Source organism: Rhipicephalus sanguineus, chromosome 10 (genome assembly GCF_013339695.2).
Source record: "Rhipicephalus sanguineus isolate Rsan-2018 chromosome 10, BIME_Rsan_1.4, whole genome shotgun sequence".
Taxonomy (NCBI): Eukaryota; Metazoa; Arthropoda; class Arachnida; order Ixodida; family Ixodidae; genus Rhipicephalus; species Rhipicephalus sanguineus.
The window spans coordinates 17,883,606-17,903,686 of NC_051185.1; the positions used below are offsets into that span (position 1 = coordinate 17,883,606).

At 44.9% G+C, this 20,081-nt stretch overlaps 1 protein-coding gene across 1 annotated transcript; it reads right to left on the bottom strand.

The window, feature by feature from the left end:
• Positions 1-217: 217 nt before the first annotated feature.
• On the bottom strand, positions 218-19,584 carry LOC119407159 (F-actin-capping protein subunit alpha). Its single transcript, XM_037674023.2, has 8 exons — positions 19,462-19,584; positions 14,299-14,414; positions 13,157-13,220; positions 11,410-11,732; positions 9,824-9,908; positions 6,280-6,351; positions 4,606-4,668; positions 218-3,354 (listed from the first exon to the last, which is right to left on the bottom strand). The coding sequence occupies exons 1-8, from the start codon at positions 19,501-19,503 to the stop codon at positions 3,214-3,216; spliced, it is 906 nt and encodes a 301-aa protein (XP_037529951.1). The 5' UTR covers positions 19,504-19,584; the 3' UTR covers positions 218-3,213.
• Positions 19,585-20,081: the final 497 nt, after the last annotated feature.

The window sequence follows — 20,081 nt, forward strand, 5'->3', positions numbered from 1 at the left end:
GCTAGCACGATGCTTTATCTGCAAACGCAAAAAAAAAGCATATACAGCATGTACAGAACCACATGCTACGTAGCCATACACTGTATATACAGTGTGTGGCTATGTAGCATATGCTTTTATATATAGGGAACTCACGCCGGCAGAACTGTAAAAGCCTCGTGCAGAGGCCAGCACGATGCCTTATCTGAAAAAAGAAAAAAGAAAAAGCACAGCATAATTTCTCGCAACCCCCTTTTATTCAACATTTCTTATCCCCAAAGGGTCAACAAGAAAAAAAACCCATCTCTTAGGCCTGGCGCTAGTTCAAAAACAAGCGCCAACCCAGCCACAGGAGGGCAGAACAACAGCATTGTTCATCTAGGAAAAAAAAAAAGTTACAACCACAGCTCGAGAAATATCGCACACGCGTGGCAGGAAAACAAAAAAAAAAAGTTAATTCATGCATTTGTCTCGACTTGCGTCACAACTTTAGACTCTCTTCGCTCTCTGTGCCGAAAAAGAAACATTTCTACACTGTCTTCGTGAAGAGAAGCGAATGTGCCAGAAGAAATGGTAACACACACACGCACGCACACTTTTTTTCCCTGCCCTTTGATTCACAGAACAATCTCTGGCTCATCGCTTCACCAACCACCTAATAAACGCAGGGATGATTAGTTTCGGGGGAGGGGGGGGGGGGCTAACAAACACGCAGCCAAAAAAAAAAAAATAACACAGTGAAACAAGATCAGCAGATAAATAAACGGCGTCCTCCTTCCAAGCTTGCTTATAGACAATACAAGCGGCATGTGAATACACAACCCTTAAACGAAAAAAAAAAAGGGGGTTCTCAGCCCACTTACATTTCTCGACAAATAGAAAAAATAGAGAATGAGCAGGAACAATCTGCAACACAAAAGGATTGTCACACAGCCTCTGCGCTTCATAGAATAATAATTTATAGAGCGAAAGCACAAGCCCTGATCACAGAAGGGGGTGCAATGCAATCTAATCGTGTGCCGTGCTTACACTCACTGCATCAGTGCAGCGAGTGTGAGAGGGTCTTCCAAATGAGGCACTGTAGAGCACCTAGCAGTGGCCTTTGGGGCTCGGTGCGGGCCAACTGAGGCGACGAAGTCTTTGCAACAAAAGAGGTCCCGACGTAAAAAAAAGGGAGTGCAAAGTGTGGAACGGAAATCCCATTACATTATGAAAGCTAACAGCGTTTCAACGTCTTTCACGAGTTGTTAAAAAAAACATGAGGTCCTCACAATCCAATTAAGTGGCACACTTAATGCATAGCTTTGCTAATACTGGAGAGTGTTGTTGCAACCCATGTTAACACAAATTCTGGACTGTCTCTGGTTTTGTTTGCTAACGAGGAACACCAATTTTTCTGGAGAAGAGATGCTCTGTGATGTAAGAATGCTCCGCAAGATTTAAATGTTCCATTTCAATGTTCAAATTTCAATGTTCCAAAGTCTCGTCGATCGAGTAACATTAAAAGCACTCTTATGAACACATCATAAGATGCCCCGAGCGAAACAATATCACGCAAGAAGCTAAACCCTCTTTCACTAGAAAGCCTACAGACCCAATGTTCTTGCAGTCGGAACTCGAAAACAGTGCTAATTTGCACGAAAGAACAGGTGCAAGCAAAAAAAACTACTATGAAATGAAATGCATCCTAACTTGTCTTCACAGACCATACTTTCACAGCTTAGGCACTGCTAGTTTTTCGACTCTTCTGTACTGAATTCTAACATCGTGCAATTGTCCATCGGTTCGAAAGAAAAGCTTGGTAGTGAAATGTCTACCGGGAAGCAAGATGTGGGTCGGCATAAAGAGCTCTTCAAAGTGTCTTTCACATTTCGAACTTCCACGGTTACCGCCTCCTACTGCAGCGACCTAGCTCTGCTAAAATTTACTGGACCAACAAGTCTTCCACTGCAGAGGAAAGTGCAAAGTAAATACAGTCCAAACATGTGTCTTAAAAAGAACAATGCTGGCATGCCCCCGATGGGCATGGACTTGAAAGCATAAAAGGCTGGCAACAATGCAGCTTTCTCAAGACTGATCCTGCTCAGTCAAGGGTGGCACATGTCCAGTGCTCGATTAGAAATGGACGATTAATTTGTGTAAAAGGGGGAAAAAACAATGAAGAGCAGCTAAGCTGTGCCCATTCGCATCTTAAGTGAGTGCAAATTTAGCAAGCTCTGCGTTAACTACGTTTTCACAATAGTTGCCAAAAGAGAAAATGGTTGCAGAATTGTAATAACCAGAGTAAACGATCAGTTTCACATAGTTTAGAAAATTCTTGTTCAAGAAAGTGACTGTGGAAAAAAGATACTTAAACGAGAGCCTTCAAACGGGCTGTTCCAGTCTTTTAAGGCTCATTCGCACTAGCGACACGCAGAAATTGCACGAACAGTGCAGTCGCAAACGGTCGAAAAGTGACCGTTCTGGGTGAAGTTGTTCGCAAACTGACCGATTTCGAACTGTGACTTTGGACTTTGGTTGAAAAATGACTGTTTCGAGTCAAGTCGCTTACTGCTCGATTTCTCGGTCATGTGACTGCAGCCACAAAGCTTGTGAGCCAATCAGATGTGCAAGAACGGGACATCTACTTACATTAAGAGTATATGTGAGCAGATGTGAATGGCACCGATCGCGAGGCATTTCAGTGCGGTGACTGGCTTGTTGCACATGCCAGTGTGAACATCGGCAGTCCTCGGTTACTCCGCGATCCCCAGTTGCGTACGGTCATGCAACTCCTCCAAGTTGCTGTTGCAAATGAGCCTTTAGACCTTGTTCACAAATTGCACGAAAAAAAAAAAAAAAAACCTTTAAAGTTGACAATAGTCAGCCACCTCCAACTGCATGACAATCGGCAGTACCGTGTTACGAATAAGACTCTCAGTTTAAACCCACTCAGTTGATCCCTTTACAAAAAAAAAGAAAAAGCATTTAGGACTAATTCGCATTTGAATAGGCAGGATAGCCACACAAGTCCAAACACAGGAGGGCCGTCCGCACATGGTATGAAGTTCATTTTCAACAAGGCAAAGAGACAAGCTACAACATGGTGGCTCCACAGAAAATTAACGGAGAAACCGAGAACAACACAAATCATCAACTACAGCAGTTCAGAAGCATGGATAGAAAAAGTCGGGCTTGAGGAGTCCTAGAAAAAAAAAAAGTGCTAGCACGGGCGGCACAGAGAGGAGGAGACAGTCAGTGGTGTTTCAGCTCGGAGGCAATTTTGTAGTTGAGGATCTTGGTCCAGTCGATTTTGGTTCGCGTCAGCGGCAGTTGTCGGCGTAGCGCCTTGAACGTCGTGTCCGACATTGCCTGGTAGTTTTCGGAGATGGCAGTCTGAAAAGCGAAGTGAGAAGAAAGGAAAAGATTTAACTTCCACATTTGGAAATGGCAATCTAATATTAGTACAGTCTGTAACACACTTGTCTAGAGCGACCGACAGTGTGGCTGTGGACGCTGGTGCCCTCCACAACAGATAACTCGCTTTAGCTACATGCTTGAATTATAGCGCAAAGACCTAGCGAGTGGTATGACTATTATTTGTATCATTACGGCACCAGTCTCTGCATATTTCTGCAAAAAGAAATCATGGCTGAAGTGGCTAATGGGCCAGCCGCTCTAGGTAAGTGTGATTCAGGTTGTACAAGTGTGATTCAGATTGTACAGTACTAAACGTCACTGTAACACACCCTCTAAATAGCATTCCTGTGAGAGTTTGCCAAGCTAATGCCAGTGTAGCAACTTGTGCAGTCGGCATAAATGAGGGCATCTTGCTTTTCATACCACACGAAAAACACTCATGTTGATCGCTTAAAGGAAGTGTGCGAAGCCAGCGTTCTTATATTCAGTTGCACAATGACTCGTCGAGCAATCACGTGTGGGAAAATGTGCAATGCAGAGAAAAGAACTTGCACATTAGAACTTTGCAGAGCGCTGCAAAGAGGTGCTTTATAAGGCTCAGTTTTTCATGACCACCCCCCCAAATTCAATGAGTCACATACTGAGCAGACAGATTATGTTAGGTTGGGTTAGATTAACAGCATGTTCTCCATTTGACACAATAAAATGCAATGCAGCAGAAGCTAACAACATCGCTTTTTATCCGAGATGATAAAAAAAAAGTCTAGAAAATGAGTCTGCATTACATACATTTCTACACTGAACATCTATGGGACATGGTTTTTTAATAAAAAAAAAATGAACTTTCTGCTTCAATAAAAGCACTGCACTTCTATCTAAATGGATCACTCTAGGTCACAACTACCACCTTAAACAGCAACTTTTCGAGATCTAACATTCTTCCACTAATTCTGTGTCCCATAATTTCTGCAACTAGCTGTACTCGTGTGCTGTAAGTTAAAACTATGGAAAGTTGTATTTTTGCTTATATAGAGCTTGCAAACACTCAGGAGACCAATGCCTCTAGACATTTCCTCTTAAATCACCGGCCACTGCAACCCAAAGCGATGCTTACGAGAAGGGTAGCTTCAACGGCCACGGCAGGGTGCGGGCCTAAGAAGCTTTGCTCCTAATAACGAACTGGAGCAAAAACTCAAAATGGTTTGACACATCAATGTGGAAACTCACCTGATACTCGTTTTCTGCATCCTCGACGATCTGCACAAACTCCTTTGCAGCTTGCTGCTCGTTCTGCAGAAGACGGGACGTGAGCGAGAAGGAATTGGTATTAAAAATGAGCAGGCACAACAGCTCAATGCTTGGTAAAATCGTAACGAGCACTGGTGGTTTTTGAACTCTGAAAATACTAGAATGTGTTTTTTTTAACACCGTCAGAACCAAACTAATGGTTCCATGGCAAAGACCAAAATGTTGCAGCTAGTAATGAATAGCTGGAAAAGTCAGCACAAGCAATGCACTACTGGCACAGAAACTTCATGAGCAACATAAAATATAGGTAAATGTTAAATCATTAAATCACTTCAATAGAATTTTCTGAATGGGACTCTTGCTAAATCGGTAGGTTTTGTATTGCAGTATACAGTAGAACCCCGCTGTTACGTTCCTCACTGCTGCGTTTTCCCGGCTGTTACGTCGTTTTCCGCCGGTCCCAGCATAGCTCCCATAGGATACAATGTATTGGGAACCCCGCTGTTACGTCGTAACTGTCGGACCGTTCCCGTATGATACGTCGCGAAGTGCGCCCGGAGCCGACCGAGTGACTACCAAAGAGAGCGGCCATGGTGCATTTTCACGCAGCTTGGCCTCGTTTGACCGTAATATTAGCCGCATGAGAGGCGCAAGCAACAGAATCTTTCAATTGATGCAAACAAAAGCATGGCCTTCGAGGTTCAAATTGCAAAGATGGCGTCTATGACGTAACTGCTCGCAAAAGCAAGGCCTTTGAGATTGGCATTTACTATTGACAAAAGCATAGCCTCTGAGATTTGCATTGCACAAACATGGCGTGTATGACGTAATTGCTTGCGAAAGCAAGGCCTTCGAGATTGGCATTCACTTCTGCCATCGCTTTGGCGTAGACTCATCATCATCGTTAATTGTCGGAGAACGGGAGGAGTTCGAGCTGGTTGGAGCTCGCATGGTCGTGCGTGCGGTTCGCGGTCGGACTCGCCGCGCCGGTCGTGATTGCGTGTGCTTAGTTTTTTCATGCCTACAGCTGTTGGTGTTAAAAAAATCACATACGTTGATTACATTTCTGTGGATAAGGCCGTCCTTATCCGCGTTTCTATCCATCGACTAGATCGCGGCTGAGCGCGCCAATTTTCGTGCTGCTCGTAAGAATTGAAATAAAATTCTGTACCACTAAATATTTTGCCGTTTTTCCTGTTTTTAGGCTCTTACGTTTCCCGTCTCTTACGTTTATTTCCTACGGTCCCTTCAAAAACGTATCAGCGGGGTTCTACTGTATATACATAGAAAAGAAAAAAAAAAAACCAGTCAGATACAGAATCTTCATATCTTTAGAAATTGAGCCTAAAAACTCTTGTACTCTAAAATGTACTTCTCCGACTATACCAACCTTCTAAACCATCTTTGGAGCAGTGAGATTGCATTATTTCACTTTCATGTAATATTTCTCTCCATGCGACTAATTTGATCAGTTTCTTTTTTTTTGTTAGCGTTTGAAGTTATGCCGATGGCACCCATTTCTCACCTCATGTAGCCTGCAAAAACTTCAACATTCAAGGTACCCTTTCTCACTGACGCTTATCATGTGCTGTGCGAAGAGGCCAGCAATAAAAAGGTACGAAAAGTAGATAAAAGATAATGGGAGATGCCTACCGTGATGTTGAGGGTGGCTTTGATCTCCTTGGAGCTTACTAGCTGGACGTTGCCATCCTCGTAGTAATGGACCTGCAGAAAGCGTGAAAGAAAACCCGCTTTACCACAAATATCTTACATTATATCTGTAACTTCAAAACAGGCCTATCCAAGCGATGACTACTCTTTTGCAGGTGCTAAAACACTGCCACACAGCTAGCATCCCGTCTTGCAAATGGTGCCACAGCACCAGCCCGTCAATCACCGATTTCTAAGTGCATACGCCACATGGTCCATGAGAAACGCAAAGCAAAATGAATATGTTTAGAGGTCCAAGCTACCAAACGATATAATTAGAAGAATTCTACGTAAGTACACTTGGCAACAAAACTTTATAATATAATCGTCCTACCCAGTCTTCTATTCTTTTGTAAGTGGGAAAAAAAACTGCGCCAAAAGACTGTTCCCAAAGCAAAGAGAAGAAGCACGCACGACAAGCACTTAAGGGGGGACACTACTCTTAAAAATTTTTCTTTATTTCTTGATCGATTTTGATGAAACTTGGTGACTTTATGTATAGTTGTATGCTGATTTCAAATATGCAATTACTTTTCTAGTATAATATGTAAATTTTAAAATACAAAATATCTCGAGTGCCTCTTGGGGAGCAAGTTTTTTTTAAAACTGAGTTAGTTACAAAGTAAATCAGCATATCACGATAATCTGCAGTCAGAACTGTGTGCAGTGCGACAAAAATGGATGTTCTAAACCCATTATAACAAAAGTTACGGTATGTTGAACATTCGCGAGTGAGTCATTTCAAGCTAGAATTTCACTCGTGAATGTTCAACATACCAAACTTTTGTTCTAATAGGTTTAGAACATCCATTTTTGTTGCACTGCACACAGTTCTGATTGCAGATTATCGTGATATGCTGATTTACTTTTGTAACTAACTCAGTTTAGAAAAAACTTGCTCCCCAGGAGGCACATGAAATATTTTGTATTTTAAAAACTACCGTATTTATTCGAATATAGGTCGACCTTTTTTTCTCAAAAATGTTGCCCATAATCAGCTATCGACCTATATTCGTGACCAAAGAATCTCGACCTATATTCGCGATCAAAGCGACCAAAAGCACCGCACCTATGGCGTTCAACTGCCGCGCCTGCTGTTCTTCAAGCAGTTCCTGCTACATACGCACATTATATACCATAAAATCTGGTATAAAAACCGTACCCGTTCGCCTTTTCCGACTAAGTAACTAAGAAAAAAAAGTTATTTGTGCAATAGCTGCACACCGCCTTTTCAAAGCCCCCGCGAAATGCAGCCGCTCCGCCATGTTTGCGTTGGAACCCGTGATTTCCCTAGGTAGGCCGTGAAGTCCCTAGCCCCCTAGCCGTGCTGCCTGCCGACGCGCAGCCGCACTGGCACTGGCCTAAGGCCTCACCAGCCTCACTCTTTGTTTGTTGTTCGATCTGACGTGACGGTTCGCATTTGCAAATGCGCGGTTGGACGGTGTCACGTCGGTAGAGCTACACAGCTGACTTCAAGCGTCAAGTGATACTTTTTGCCGAGAATTCCAGCAATTGTGCCGCTCAGCGTGAGTTCGACGTAAAAGTTGATTAGGGGTTGGCGGAAGCAGCGGGACCGACTGTTCGCGTGCAATGGATAGCGTCGTGCTTTTCGCGGCCCAGCAACTGCCAGGCATGACGCTCTTGAAAAAGAACTGAGGCTCCGGGCGTCAAGGAGGCCCTGCAGAAGGCCAACAGACCTGGTCGTCATACCTAGCGGTATGACGTCCCGGCTACATTAAGGACCGGGTGGCGAAGAGTTACAAAGAGTGGCTTGAAGGAGGATGCTGCAATGACACCGATGGGACGCCGCGAGAAGGGCTTCCCTCAATGAAGTTGCGACGTGGGTGAAAGACGCGCGGAAAGACTTGCCAGCGGAAATTATCGTGACTGGCTTTAAAAAGTGCTGCATTTCCAACGCAATCGATGGCAGCGAAGTCGACGTCATTTGGGATGCCTGCGAAGAATCCGACAACCTTCCTTGCACATCTGACGAACATGACACTCCCGGCAGCGACTAGGGCGCTAAGTTAATTGTAAATAAAGGTGTGCTATGTTTCAATTTTCCTGTTTCTAAAAAACATGGGTCGACCTATTTTCGAATATTTTTTTTTTATTTCTCGTAGAGCGCTATAAGTAGGGGTCGACCTATATTCGTGCCCGACCTATTTTCGAATAAATACGGTACATATCACACTAGAAAAATAATATCACATTTGAAATTAGCACACAACTATACATAAACTCGGGGAGTTTCATCAAAATTGATCGAGAAATAAAGAACTTTTTTTCAAGTGCCATGTCCCCCCTTAAACTTCTGCAATGCAAAGGAGTGGAACAGCAAATGCACTATTAATCCTTTTCTGCCACTCCGGAGTAGGAGTGCCTGTTCTATGTTTCTAGCACACTCCCGCCTCACCAGGAATTAACTTCAAGACTAGAACGCGATAGCCTAATCGGGCCCTGTTCGCACCGCCTTCTCAATCGGTAGCCGCGCTTCGCTTCTCGGTGGACAACCCAACCGTGCCGCCAGGAAAGGAACATCTGTACAAGTAACCCTGGCCGCTTAAAACTATCCTAGAGTGCCTACTGCAAGTGCAGTTGCAAAGTTCCCACTACGCCATAATTCTTCCTTTTGCGAATCAGCGAATAGCTTCCACATGAACCTACGCAGCAGCTCACTTTGTTGATGCTTTTGCTGATGGCGGTGTTGAAATGTTTCATTGCTTCGTAATGGGTGGGCTAAAACCCTCACTCATTGCACCATTCACATGTCTTGACACCTGGCACGATTCTGTGCTTCTGCCACGCAACACTGCATGCGTTAAGGAAACTCCTCGAATTACATTTCAATGGTATAGGTTTTTTTCTGAAGTGGTTCCAAGCAATGACGCAGCTCTGTGGTAGAACACCTGCTTGCCATGCAGAAGGCCCGGGTTCGATTCCCACTCGAACCAAAGTTTTTTATTATTTATTTATTTGCAACTATCTCAAATTTTCACTCGTGGACAACGCTGACTTTTTTGCTCACAACCAACAACACTGACACCGGAATTGCTGCGAAACGAGCTCTTTAACGCTATCACATTAAATCAAACATTGCGTACCTAAGGTATGTGCAAGGCTGCATGAGGGTTTCTAGTCCCATGCCTTTCATCTGTTGTTCAGTTCAATGTTTATCGTCGACGACACTGTTGAGTCGCCATCCACTGCTGGCGACACCATGAGTACACGGGAATGCCAGCGAGATCTGCTCGACGCGATTTCTTTAAAACCACCGAGACGTTTCCCTGAGGCCTGACGAATACCACCCTAACCATCTTGTGTAACCCCCTTTTCACCAACTTGGCTAGCACTAATTTGCACTCAATCTCCTTAAAATGCAGCATTTCAACTTTCAATAAGCACAACTCTGCGTTACATTCGTCCTAAATGACCCTTTGTCATAACACGAGAGCTACTGGAGCGTCAAACTGAAAAAGGCCCTTACTTGAACTCTGACGAGCCCTTTCACGTCGGCTGTGGCTGCACCCGAGGGAAAGTTTACTGTCCAGACGCTTCTCCAACGACCATTCCTGGTGACCGACAGAAGAGAGAAAAAGAAAAGCACACAATCTTAGGCTGGTTCCTGTCACAGTTTTTGTTCAAAGTTTCCTTCAAACGCTATTCAGCGATGCAAGCATTTGATGTTCATTTTCAATGTTTTCTGTGTGACCGTGCAAGATCTTAACTTTCCTTGATGGGACAATGCTACAAACGTGACAGGCATGGTTTAATGATTAAATGCAGTGTAATAATAATATCTCGGGTTTAGCGTCCCAAAACCACGATATGATTATGAGGGACGCCGTAGTGGAGGGCTCCGGAAATTTCGACTGCCTGAGGTTTTTTAACGTGCACCTAAATCTAAGAACACGGGCCTCAAACGTTTTCGCCTCCATCATAAATGCAGCCGCCACGGCCGGGATTCGATGCCGCAACCTTCGGGTCAGCAGTCGAGCGCCACAACCACTAGACCACCGTGGCGATGCTGAAATGCAGTGTGTTGCATAGATGCTAAAAACTTACACGCACGCATGTATGCGTAAAAAAAAAGAAAAAAGGAAAAAAAGACAAGCTATAGATGTGCATGGGGATAGAGGTCGCAATGACAATTGACAATGGTTAAAACACTGCAAGCAATCACTTCAGTCTTTTATACCTACAGAGCAATTAAGTCGAACCAATGTGCCTTCCAATACAGTAAAAGCTCGTTAATTTGACTCTCGTTAACTCGGACACACCATCTGTGTCCCTGTAAATATACGCGTCACTATATGAGACTGGGCGCTCGTTATTTTGGACAGATTTGACCGCAAGTCGGATAATTCGGCGACTTTCAAACCGCTGGTGAGGCTCGAAAATGAAAAAAACAAAACAAAAACAATTCGGTACAAAAATGAAACTCAAACGCAGCATCGCTATGGACATCTGTCGACTTCGCTTGACCTGGGACTGGTGGAACGCCTTTTCTTCGCGTGTGGGTTTAGCGGTGCCATTTTGTTGCTTTGTTCCCATTGGTGTACTGCGTCGATGAACGCCGTTTTATCGAGGAACGATTCAGTACGGCTCCTTTAGCTTGATCATTGCTGGTGCTTTTGTGCTGCGTTCTCGTGTGACCACACTCTCCGCCGATGGCAACGCCGGCGAAGCGGCCCAAGTACGAGGCCAAGGACTTCACCACCAAAGTAAAAATTTTGCGTGCCCTGAAAAATGACTGCAGACAGACAGCATTTTGGCACTGCAGACAGCATGCGAGCTGCTGGGCACCTTGAAGGGCTCACAAAAGCTGTGTCCTCGCTAATTTCTGCTCGAAAACAGACAAGCATCCGCGATTACACTGTAAAGTAAAGGTATGTTGAAAAAAGCGCCTGTGTCGTGTCTTCCATAGTCCTCGTCCGTTTTTAGCGCTGTTTTTCCTTCATAATGTAACTAAAGTGTAAACTGCTTTCTGGACATTCGCTGTAAAAAAGAAAAATAGCGCCAAGAAGAACAAATGCCAAAACGGTGCCCGCATGCAACTGAGGAGCAACCCACCAGAAGTTCTGCGCCTGGAACTGGTGGTCTTCGAGGCAGGCGACTAGCGCCAGCTCCTGGGGGCTGGGGCTGCGGTCGAAGACGGCGCACGTGCCGTGCCGGTAGTGCTCGCGTGCGTACTGCGTCCACGCCTCCTCCAGCGCAGCCCGCCAGCTCTCACCGTGTCCCTCGGGCAGCCCCACGCTGCCGTCCCCGCTGGATCCCGGCGGATGGCTCTGGTAGTCCGTCGCCTCCTTGCGGAGGTGGTCGTACCGGAAGGACTGCCGCGTGCGCGGGTCATAGAACCGACCCTCGCCGAGGTCATTGTAGTGCGTGACGAGTGCCTGGAAACAAGCGTAGACAATGATTAGGAGGAAGGGGTGTGCAAATAATTATAAAAACTTTGAATACTACTATCAAACTGAATAGCATCCCATTTGATTCAGTTTTCCAAATGGAATAGCCACTATTCATAAATGCCAAACATTTTTCAAACAGTTTACGAATATTCCAAAATGTCAGCTACATCGAAATAAGCATGAAACTGGTGCCAAAGTGAGATAACTTTCAGCCATGCAGACACGATGTAGTAAGAACATGACAGCTTATGTTAATGTAGCAGGGCTTGTTCCAAGAGCCAAACTTGTCTCACTCTGTAACGATCCTTCACACTCCTTTAAGTGTTCCATGCATGCAAGAATCTGCATATTTGTTGACGATGCTCCATTTGTGCTTTTAATGCTAAAATGAATACCACAATGTGGGCATCATTTCATTACAGCTACAATTACAGCCCTGTTCACTACTCACAATCTATCATAAAAGTACGGTATTATATATGCGATTCATTCCTGACAATTTGGTCTGTGAGGTAGTGATTCACACATTTCTAGCAAAAGCAAGAAACTGTCCAACTGTTTTTGTGCATCTCGTGCATAGCTGACAAAGCAGACAAGAACACCGAGCGCAATATGTTCTTGTCTACTGTGTTTTTCGTGTCATGTTCATAGCCTGTTTTACTGCACACTGCACCAGATGAACACATGCAGATAGGCTTTAAGAACCAACTTCCAATATCCTCATTCAAATACATTAAGAGTCTAACGAGTACCTGAGAAAGCTCACACAACACAAGTTTTAATACTGAAAATAGTTTATGTACAGCAAGTTTACAAATGCAGAAACTGATATCTCAATTTAACCTGCATGTAGTGGGCAAAGATATTGACAACTTGATGCCACTGTCACCATCTACATGTTGTGGGGACAACAGCAAGCAAAAAATATGAAGTATCATCCACAAGCGGTAGCGATGTCGCGCTTTTATGCTATATGGCGCTAAATTGCTATCCCACATTAAGTTTAGTTTTTACGAGTTTTGCAAAAGCCCTAGTGAAAAATTAATGGTGAATTTTAGAGCTGGCCTCAAATACGCCTCTTCTGTCTGTCTTTGAAGCACTATTTGTGAAGTTTGTGAAACGCGATATGGCTTTTATTGCAGAGTTTCACAGCTGCACACCTCTAGCCAAGTTTTTTTTTTTTTTTAATTTTGCAGCATTCAAGCCCAGATCCAAAATTACAGCATAAATATAGAATTTATTTCCTTAACTTAATAGATTTTAACTGCTCTTGAATGCAATAAACGTAAACAATTTTAGCGTAGTCGACGCCAAACAGCATCATTTTTTCATTTCCATTTATGTGCTTAGAAAGCATTGTCCAGTAAACTTTGCTTTTCTCAAGCTACATGAAGCATTAGAGCACTTACCTGGTGTTCAGAACCTTCAATTTCTACTGGCGTCAGCTGATCCTTATTGTACTGTGCAAATGCACTGAAAGAAAGAAAAAAGAAAAGGAAAATAAATGTGCAGATATTTTCACAACCAATCTCTGAACTGTGTGATAGAATACAGGTGCTGATCATTGGGAACATGAGAACCTCCATGAAAAGTGGAATGTTATGTTCTATCTGCACGTCTTCACTGCGATTAAACGATCTCATTATCTGACATGTCCCTTCCCCATACCGTTTGATTTACATGTGTTTCGATGCCTGCAATTTTCGTATTCTCTTTCCAATATTTCCACTGAATTTATAATTTGCTGATAATATTTTTATAACATACCATGGTCATTTCTGTTTATATTGCTTTGTTTCATTCTCTTTATATTTCGTTCTAGATTTGTAATTTGTCACTAGTGCTGTACAACACTGCACATTTCATCCAGTTAATTTTTTTTCTTTGCATAATAGGTCACCCACCTCTCTTCGCAATGCATCAGTGAGTGAGGGTGTGTAAAATCAAGTAAACAAATATGCATGTGCAGCACAAAAGTGACAGCTCTAGTGAACTGTCAGAGACCAGGTATCTGTAGTAAAACAATATGCACGCAAAATGTCACACATCTACAGAGTCAGTCTTAAACTCAAACACACCCTAGGGCTATATTACACCATCATGAATAATAGCGAATGTCCTGCTCAACCATCACCTATTATAGCAAAAAGAGCAAAGGTCAGGCAAATGTTAAGCATATGCACAACATGGACGCTGAAAGGTACAACTGGCAGCAATAGTTGATGGGACGTTGACGCCACTGCAAATGCAAATTTCTGCTCTGCTAGTGCGTGACACTTCTAATCTAGCGGGTAACTGTATAGGTCGCAAGAACTACTACAGGATGGAGCATTTATCTGGAGGCTATGTTCCCAGACAAAGCGGGAATATAGTTCTTTCGAAAATTTTGCGTCTCGTTAACTTTTGCAGCAGGGTGTACGCATGACACAGCCCCTGTGCCTTGTGTACGCTTAATCTTTGTCCCATGTTCATGTTGTTTGCAGCAGTACGTCTTCATAAGACAAACAAGCCAAATTAAACCACCCCGTTAAAGTTGAAACATTTTCCTCACCTGGACGCTTTTTCTTTGAGCAGGGTGTCATTGTTCAGCAGCAGGCGGACGTCGTTGAACACCTCGTTGAATTCCCCGGGCGGCGCTAACTGGATGAAATCCGACACTATGCGAACCTGCATGGAAGTGTTCAACATTACCATCATCACTGGCACTGCACTGAACTTCAAAGTCTTTCCGCATAGCTTAAACACGTTGGTTCGATTAAATTTTCTGAAGCTTGCTATGTTAAGACTTTGGGTCCCTCAGAACACAATGTAAACCATTATTTACCGATAACCACATACAGCCTAACAAACAGTGTTAAAAGATTTATGACATCACAGCGAGCTTGTGCGGAAACTTCAAGGCAGTGCTCCCACCTCTATTTATACTTTGCGTGTTTACTTGCTTACCCAAGTGGCCTGTCGCATCAAGAGTGGTGCTTTCGGTATTATCAAAGAGTAATTTACTAATACGAGAAAAATAGTTTTTCTCTTTAGTCTGCCTTTAGGGAGTTGGACCCATAACAATTTCTGGGTTATCGTGTATCTAATAAATAAACAAAAAGAAAATTGTGTCAGCATTTTAAAGAATACCTTGGATTAGGCAGTCAGTTAAGCTCCTAAATACTCGTAAGTGCACTCAAAACAAATGTGCTACACCAAATGACATATACGGGAGAATTATTGGGTCACACAATTTTCATCAGTACTGTCCTTTCAGGTTATGTCGAAGGGTAATTCAGCACAATACCTGTGAACAAAACTCACAAAAATAAGGCTTGGGATGAGCACATTGCTAGTTTCTACCATTCTGACATTGTGAAGCAATGTTACGTCAACTGTGGTATAAAGTGAAATCCCGCCAGCAATCGAAAACAGAGCTAAACCTTTCAAAAGCAAAAGCCGGCTTTTGCCTACAGAGAGACATCCATTGACAGCTAAGAGTGAATGGTTAGAGCGTCACGCCCCCGTAAGATGCATGTAGTTGCAAGCTGTCAGGTTCGGCACACAATGAAATATCCCACACTGCAAAGCTGCGTGTGGTCAGTGGGGCTTTTGCAGCAGCAACTCAACCGTATACGACATTATAAGGGATGATAAACACAGCAGAAACAGCTGCTTGGCAGGATGAGTCACATCCAGCTGGCACTGTTTATAAATAGTGCGTGCCAAGAGAAAGGCTTCTCTGTCTACGCCTCAGTAACGCATCTTGTGTAAAACAAAGGCTGAACAAGTTATCCCGTCTGAAAGATATATATACGTTACTCCTCACAGAAAAGCAAAACATGGATTTAGTAAGCATGAAGTTCTGGAGTTAGTCATTTTTTAAAAAGAAATGTGGAAACAAGGAATAGTGAGAAGGAAAACAATTTAACGGCACTGGCACTTAGAAAGTATAAGAATGGGTTGAAGAAATAATAGAAAGCTTCGGAAAAGCAAGTCCAAGCTACAATTCGTGCTCCAAGAAGACTGTCAGCAATAGAGCGCAGGTACACAATTAACCGCAACTTGCATTTCTTTTATCAGGAGGTAATCAGGTGCAGAGTTAGCTCTGTAAACATGCATACACATTGCAACACACAACGCTAAACGAAAGTAGAAAATTTGACACCTATGTTTACGGCTTAGTGACTCGGCATCAGAGGGAAAGCGAATCTAAGCACAGAATTTTCTACAATATTCACTAGGGGGAACTGCGGTGCTGCGATCGTTCAGCCATCATGGGAATGATGGGCAGTACATGGATTTGCCTAGCCTTCGTGCTTGCAGCTTCGAACGTACTTGTGCCTCTGTTCATCGTTGCGTTTCGGCTTTCGTTTTGGATAAAACAACGGCTAGTTTTTTAACCTCGTGAGCCGATTTGAATCGGTGAGCCTAAAAGGGTCAAGCTTATGAAGTGGGACTGCTGAACTTTCATTGACCTTCGCCTCGCAACAATGCTGCAGGCCACACAGAGATGAAAAAACAAAACTTAGGCATATCCATCTACTAGCCATCATTCCCATGTTGGATGAAGCGTCATGCATTGAAGTTCCCACAAACAACCACGCCGAATTTTCGTCTATATGAAACTCTATGAATCTAAAGACTTGATGCGAATCGGTTCTCGCGCGACACCTAGCGTTCGGCGGCGACACTTTCCGGTCGTGCCAAGCGACGCCCCCCTGCCTGCCTGCCGATGCGTCCTGCTGCTCGAGCCATTTTTCACGGAGCTTTTTCGCTCGCGTATTTTTATCTTCCGTAGCCAGGAAGTTTACGGTGTAACGCAACTTCCCGAAGAAGGCGGCACGGTACGCGCAGATAACGCCGTCGGCCGCTGGGTTCGCGGGGCTCGGTGTTCTGAGCGCGTAAAACGGAACAAAACAAACAAGAAAAGCTCGTGAAGCGGCTGACAACAGCGCCGTAAGAGAGACGATAAGAGGAACAAATAAACGACACACGCCGACGACGCTGCGTCGGAATGCAGGCGTCGACTCTTCGTTCGCCCAGCGAGCCGGATAGAAGCAGCACCCCGAGCGTACGTTCGTTAGCAGGATACGGTCACGCTTTAGTGAACTCAAAGAATGGGCCCCGTCAGAAGCAACAACACGCGTTGCCCGTAGAGGTCGTGCTGGAGAAAACAACAAAGAGTGAAAAGGCGAGCGAGCGATCGAGGCTGCAGCAACGTGGGAATGACGCATCGTCCTCCTACTACTACCGCTACACAACATGCCGCTCGCAGTACACAGCCGTCACACAACACGAAGGTGTCGTATGGTCGTGCCACTGGAGCAGACGACAAAGGGTGGGAAAGAAAGAGGAGGTAGACGGTGCAACTTCGATCGAGATCGAGTTTCTTGATCGCGCTTGTCTTATTCGCTCAAGATGCGCAAGGCAGTCGCGGTCGAAATTGAAATAGCATAACATGACATCCCTGTTGTATATTGGATGCGTACTTTTAGACGTTTAGTGGCAAATTCTGTGCTACTAAGATTCGGAGCCGCTTTCTTTCCCCGACCCTTCTTTTTATTTTTTTGCCGCAAGTGAAAACGCAATGAGAGTTTGACGTTTATACGTGCAACAACAACGATGCCATTGTGGCACGCCGCAGTGAGAGACTTCGGTATAATTCTGAGGACTTGAGGTCCTTTAACTTTGCACCTGAATTCATAAGTACACCCATGTCCTTTTGCACTTTACCAACAGAAATGAGGCCGGGAATCGAACCCGCGCCCTCCTTGCTTCGCAGCGCGAAACTCCGTAACTTCTAATCTTTTGCCGCATTTGCTATTCAAACGCACTCCTTTCGCCCGTTCCGACAAGAAATCGCAGGCTGATTTCACGAGTAGGTAACTCGAAATCACCGATAAAACACGCTTCACTTAGTCAACTAGGCGACAGGACCTGCAGCGTAACACATCAGATATCGCATTTCCGGCAGCATTCTTTGCGTCTTTTTATCGGGATGCCGCTAGCAGTGCCGTCGTGGAGTCATCACGTGCGCGATGATTCATTTAGTGCTGCGGTGATTCAGACAGGGGGAGGCATAAATTTCTTTGGGAAGCCCCAGTAAATATGTGAAAAAAAAAAAAGAACGGGGCTCGGGGAAGAGAGAATTAAATGGGTTCAAAGACGCCTGTTTTTTTAAAGAGGCCCGTCTCGGCTCGTGACTATGTATGGAGGGGGTGTGCGAGCGGGCCGTCATTTTTGTCACGACCAACAAACTTCCTGTCAGAGAAACTGTCGACGCGCAGCGAGACGTCAGAAAGGCAGATCGCCGCTGTTTACAGAAAAGGCTGACGTACAGCCATCGAAATAGGAAGTGAAAACACGGCAAGCGGAGAGGTTACCGCTAGTCGCATTGACCATATCGCACTGAGCTACAATAAAACGCCTGTCAAGTACACAAGCAGGACGATACCCTCAGTCCACGTAGCTTAGCAAAACAAACAAACAACAACGACTAAATACACGGACGTTTGACCGGGCGTTAACTCGCAACGAAAGTGCCGTAGAGTTTCGACTAACTGACGCATGCACTTTCCTAGGAGTTTTACGACTGACAATTGTTTCCGGCCAACACAAAATCCTCGCGTTGTTGCGATGATACACCGTTCCCTTAGAATACGGGTCGGCGTTTTAATCGCAAGCTCGATCTACCAGATCAGGTTCGTGAGAGGTCGAGGGGTCACTTAAACGCGCGATGTAGCTCGTTATCCCGACCTGTCGTATGAGGAGCGCACCGAAGGAGGCATCCACTCAGGCACCGCACTTGAGCGAAGAGCGCAAGCTACACGATTACATTTACAGATATCGGTTAGGAAGCATGTTTTGCAAGTTTCCGAACGTGTAATCGTTGCTAACATTGATCAGTACGACACAATTTGCAACGATTCGCGGTCAATCGTTGAGCGAGCACGTCGCTTTGACAATACTCGTAGCACAGTACAGCACGGCGGCTTGTCGGCATTTTGCAACAAGCACCGCCAACTCCAGCTACGCACGCCATAAAGCACTCGAGTGCGATAACGCTTCGTCGCAGCGGACTTCGAAACACGGCAGGAAGCGCACGGACGACACGTTCGCGGCGCTAGCGAAAAACACCCACCGACACACAACGTTCCTAAACCGGTCCACCGATGGCATCGCCGATCGCTAAACAAAAAAGCGTTCGTTTCCTTCCGATGCACACCGCTGTCGGCACCTCCGGGCATTTTCACGAACCACGGCTAGTTCGCGATGCATGCGGCATCGATAGAAGCAAGATTCCAAAACGCTTCGTTTGTTTGAAAACGAAGCACCTACCGAGTGACTCGCACCGAGGTGGGATCGGCCCCGCTAACTTTTTGCTCTTTTTTTTAAGCCTAACCCCGTCGAAGGTACGAAGAAACTCGGCCAGAAGGGCCGCACGGGACTGGAATAGACGCGAAACGAAGCGTTTCGTGCCGTTCTTGCACAACGAGCGCGAGGGACGGAAAGACATCAGCAACAATCACCGCAGTCAGCACCACTCGATAACCGATATCGCCGGTGATTGCAGCTTCCGAAGTGTCGGTCGAGCGCTGTCAAAAAGTTTGTCACGCGCCGTCGCAACTCTGACCGACCGCGACTCACCGTCGCGCTTGGCGATAGGCGCGTGGTCGACGAATTCACGCGCAGTGGAAACGTCGAAGGGGCGTAAAAAAGTTGCTGGAAATACCTTTTCTTGGTCGGATATCGGCTCATCGTAGTCGGACGCCATCTTTACACGCCTGCGACCGAGGAATCATGGGATCGCACGACATCCTGCGTGCTTCGCAGTAGAGGCGCTGCAGGTCAGTCACGAAAAATCTTGCACAGTGCAGCTTTTATTCGAAACTATTTCCAGTGGTCGGGAATAAACAGCGTGTGATTATATCCATATTATCTTACACAATAAAAAATTGCAACGTTTCCGTGATTTATTCATCTAAAAGGAGCTTAATGATGCCTTAATAGTCTCGTTATTGAGAACAACTGAATAGACACAGCGTGACGAAGCTAGCGTCATGGACGCCAAATTGAATGTGGCCTCCAAGATGGTGCAAAACGCCAAAGTCTCGAAGGTCATATTTTGTGTCGCAGCAAACTTGTTACACAGACAGCCCAAACCTCGGTTAGTGTAACCGCGGTTCGCTTATGTTACAGTATACTTCTCGGTCTTCTTCCTTCAAGCAAAACGCATCGTGTGCCAACTGAAATGCACGGTACAAGCTCAGCTTTGTAATACTCCAAAAACGAAACCAAAAGTATCCGTTGCGTCAACAGCCAGTAATGACGTGTTCCGTGGTTTGACAGTCC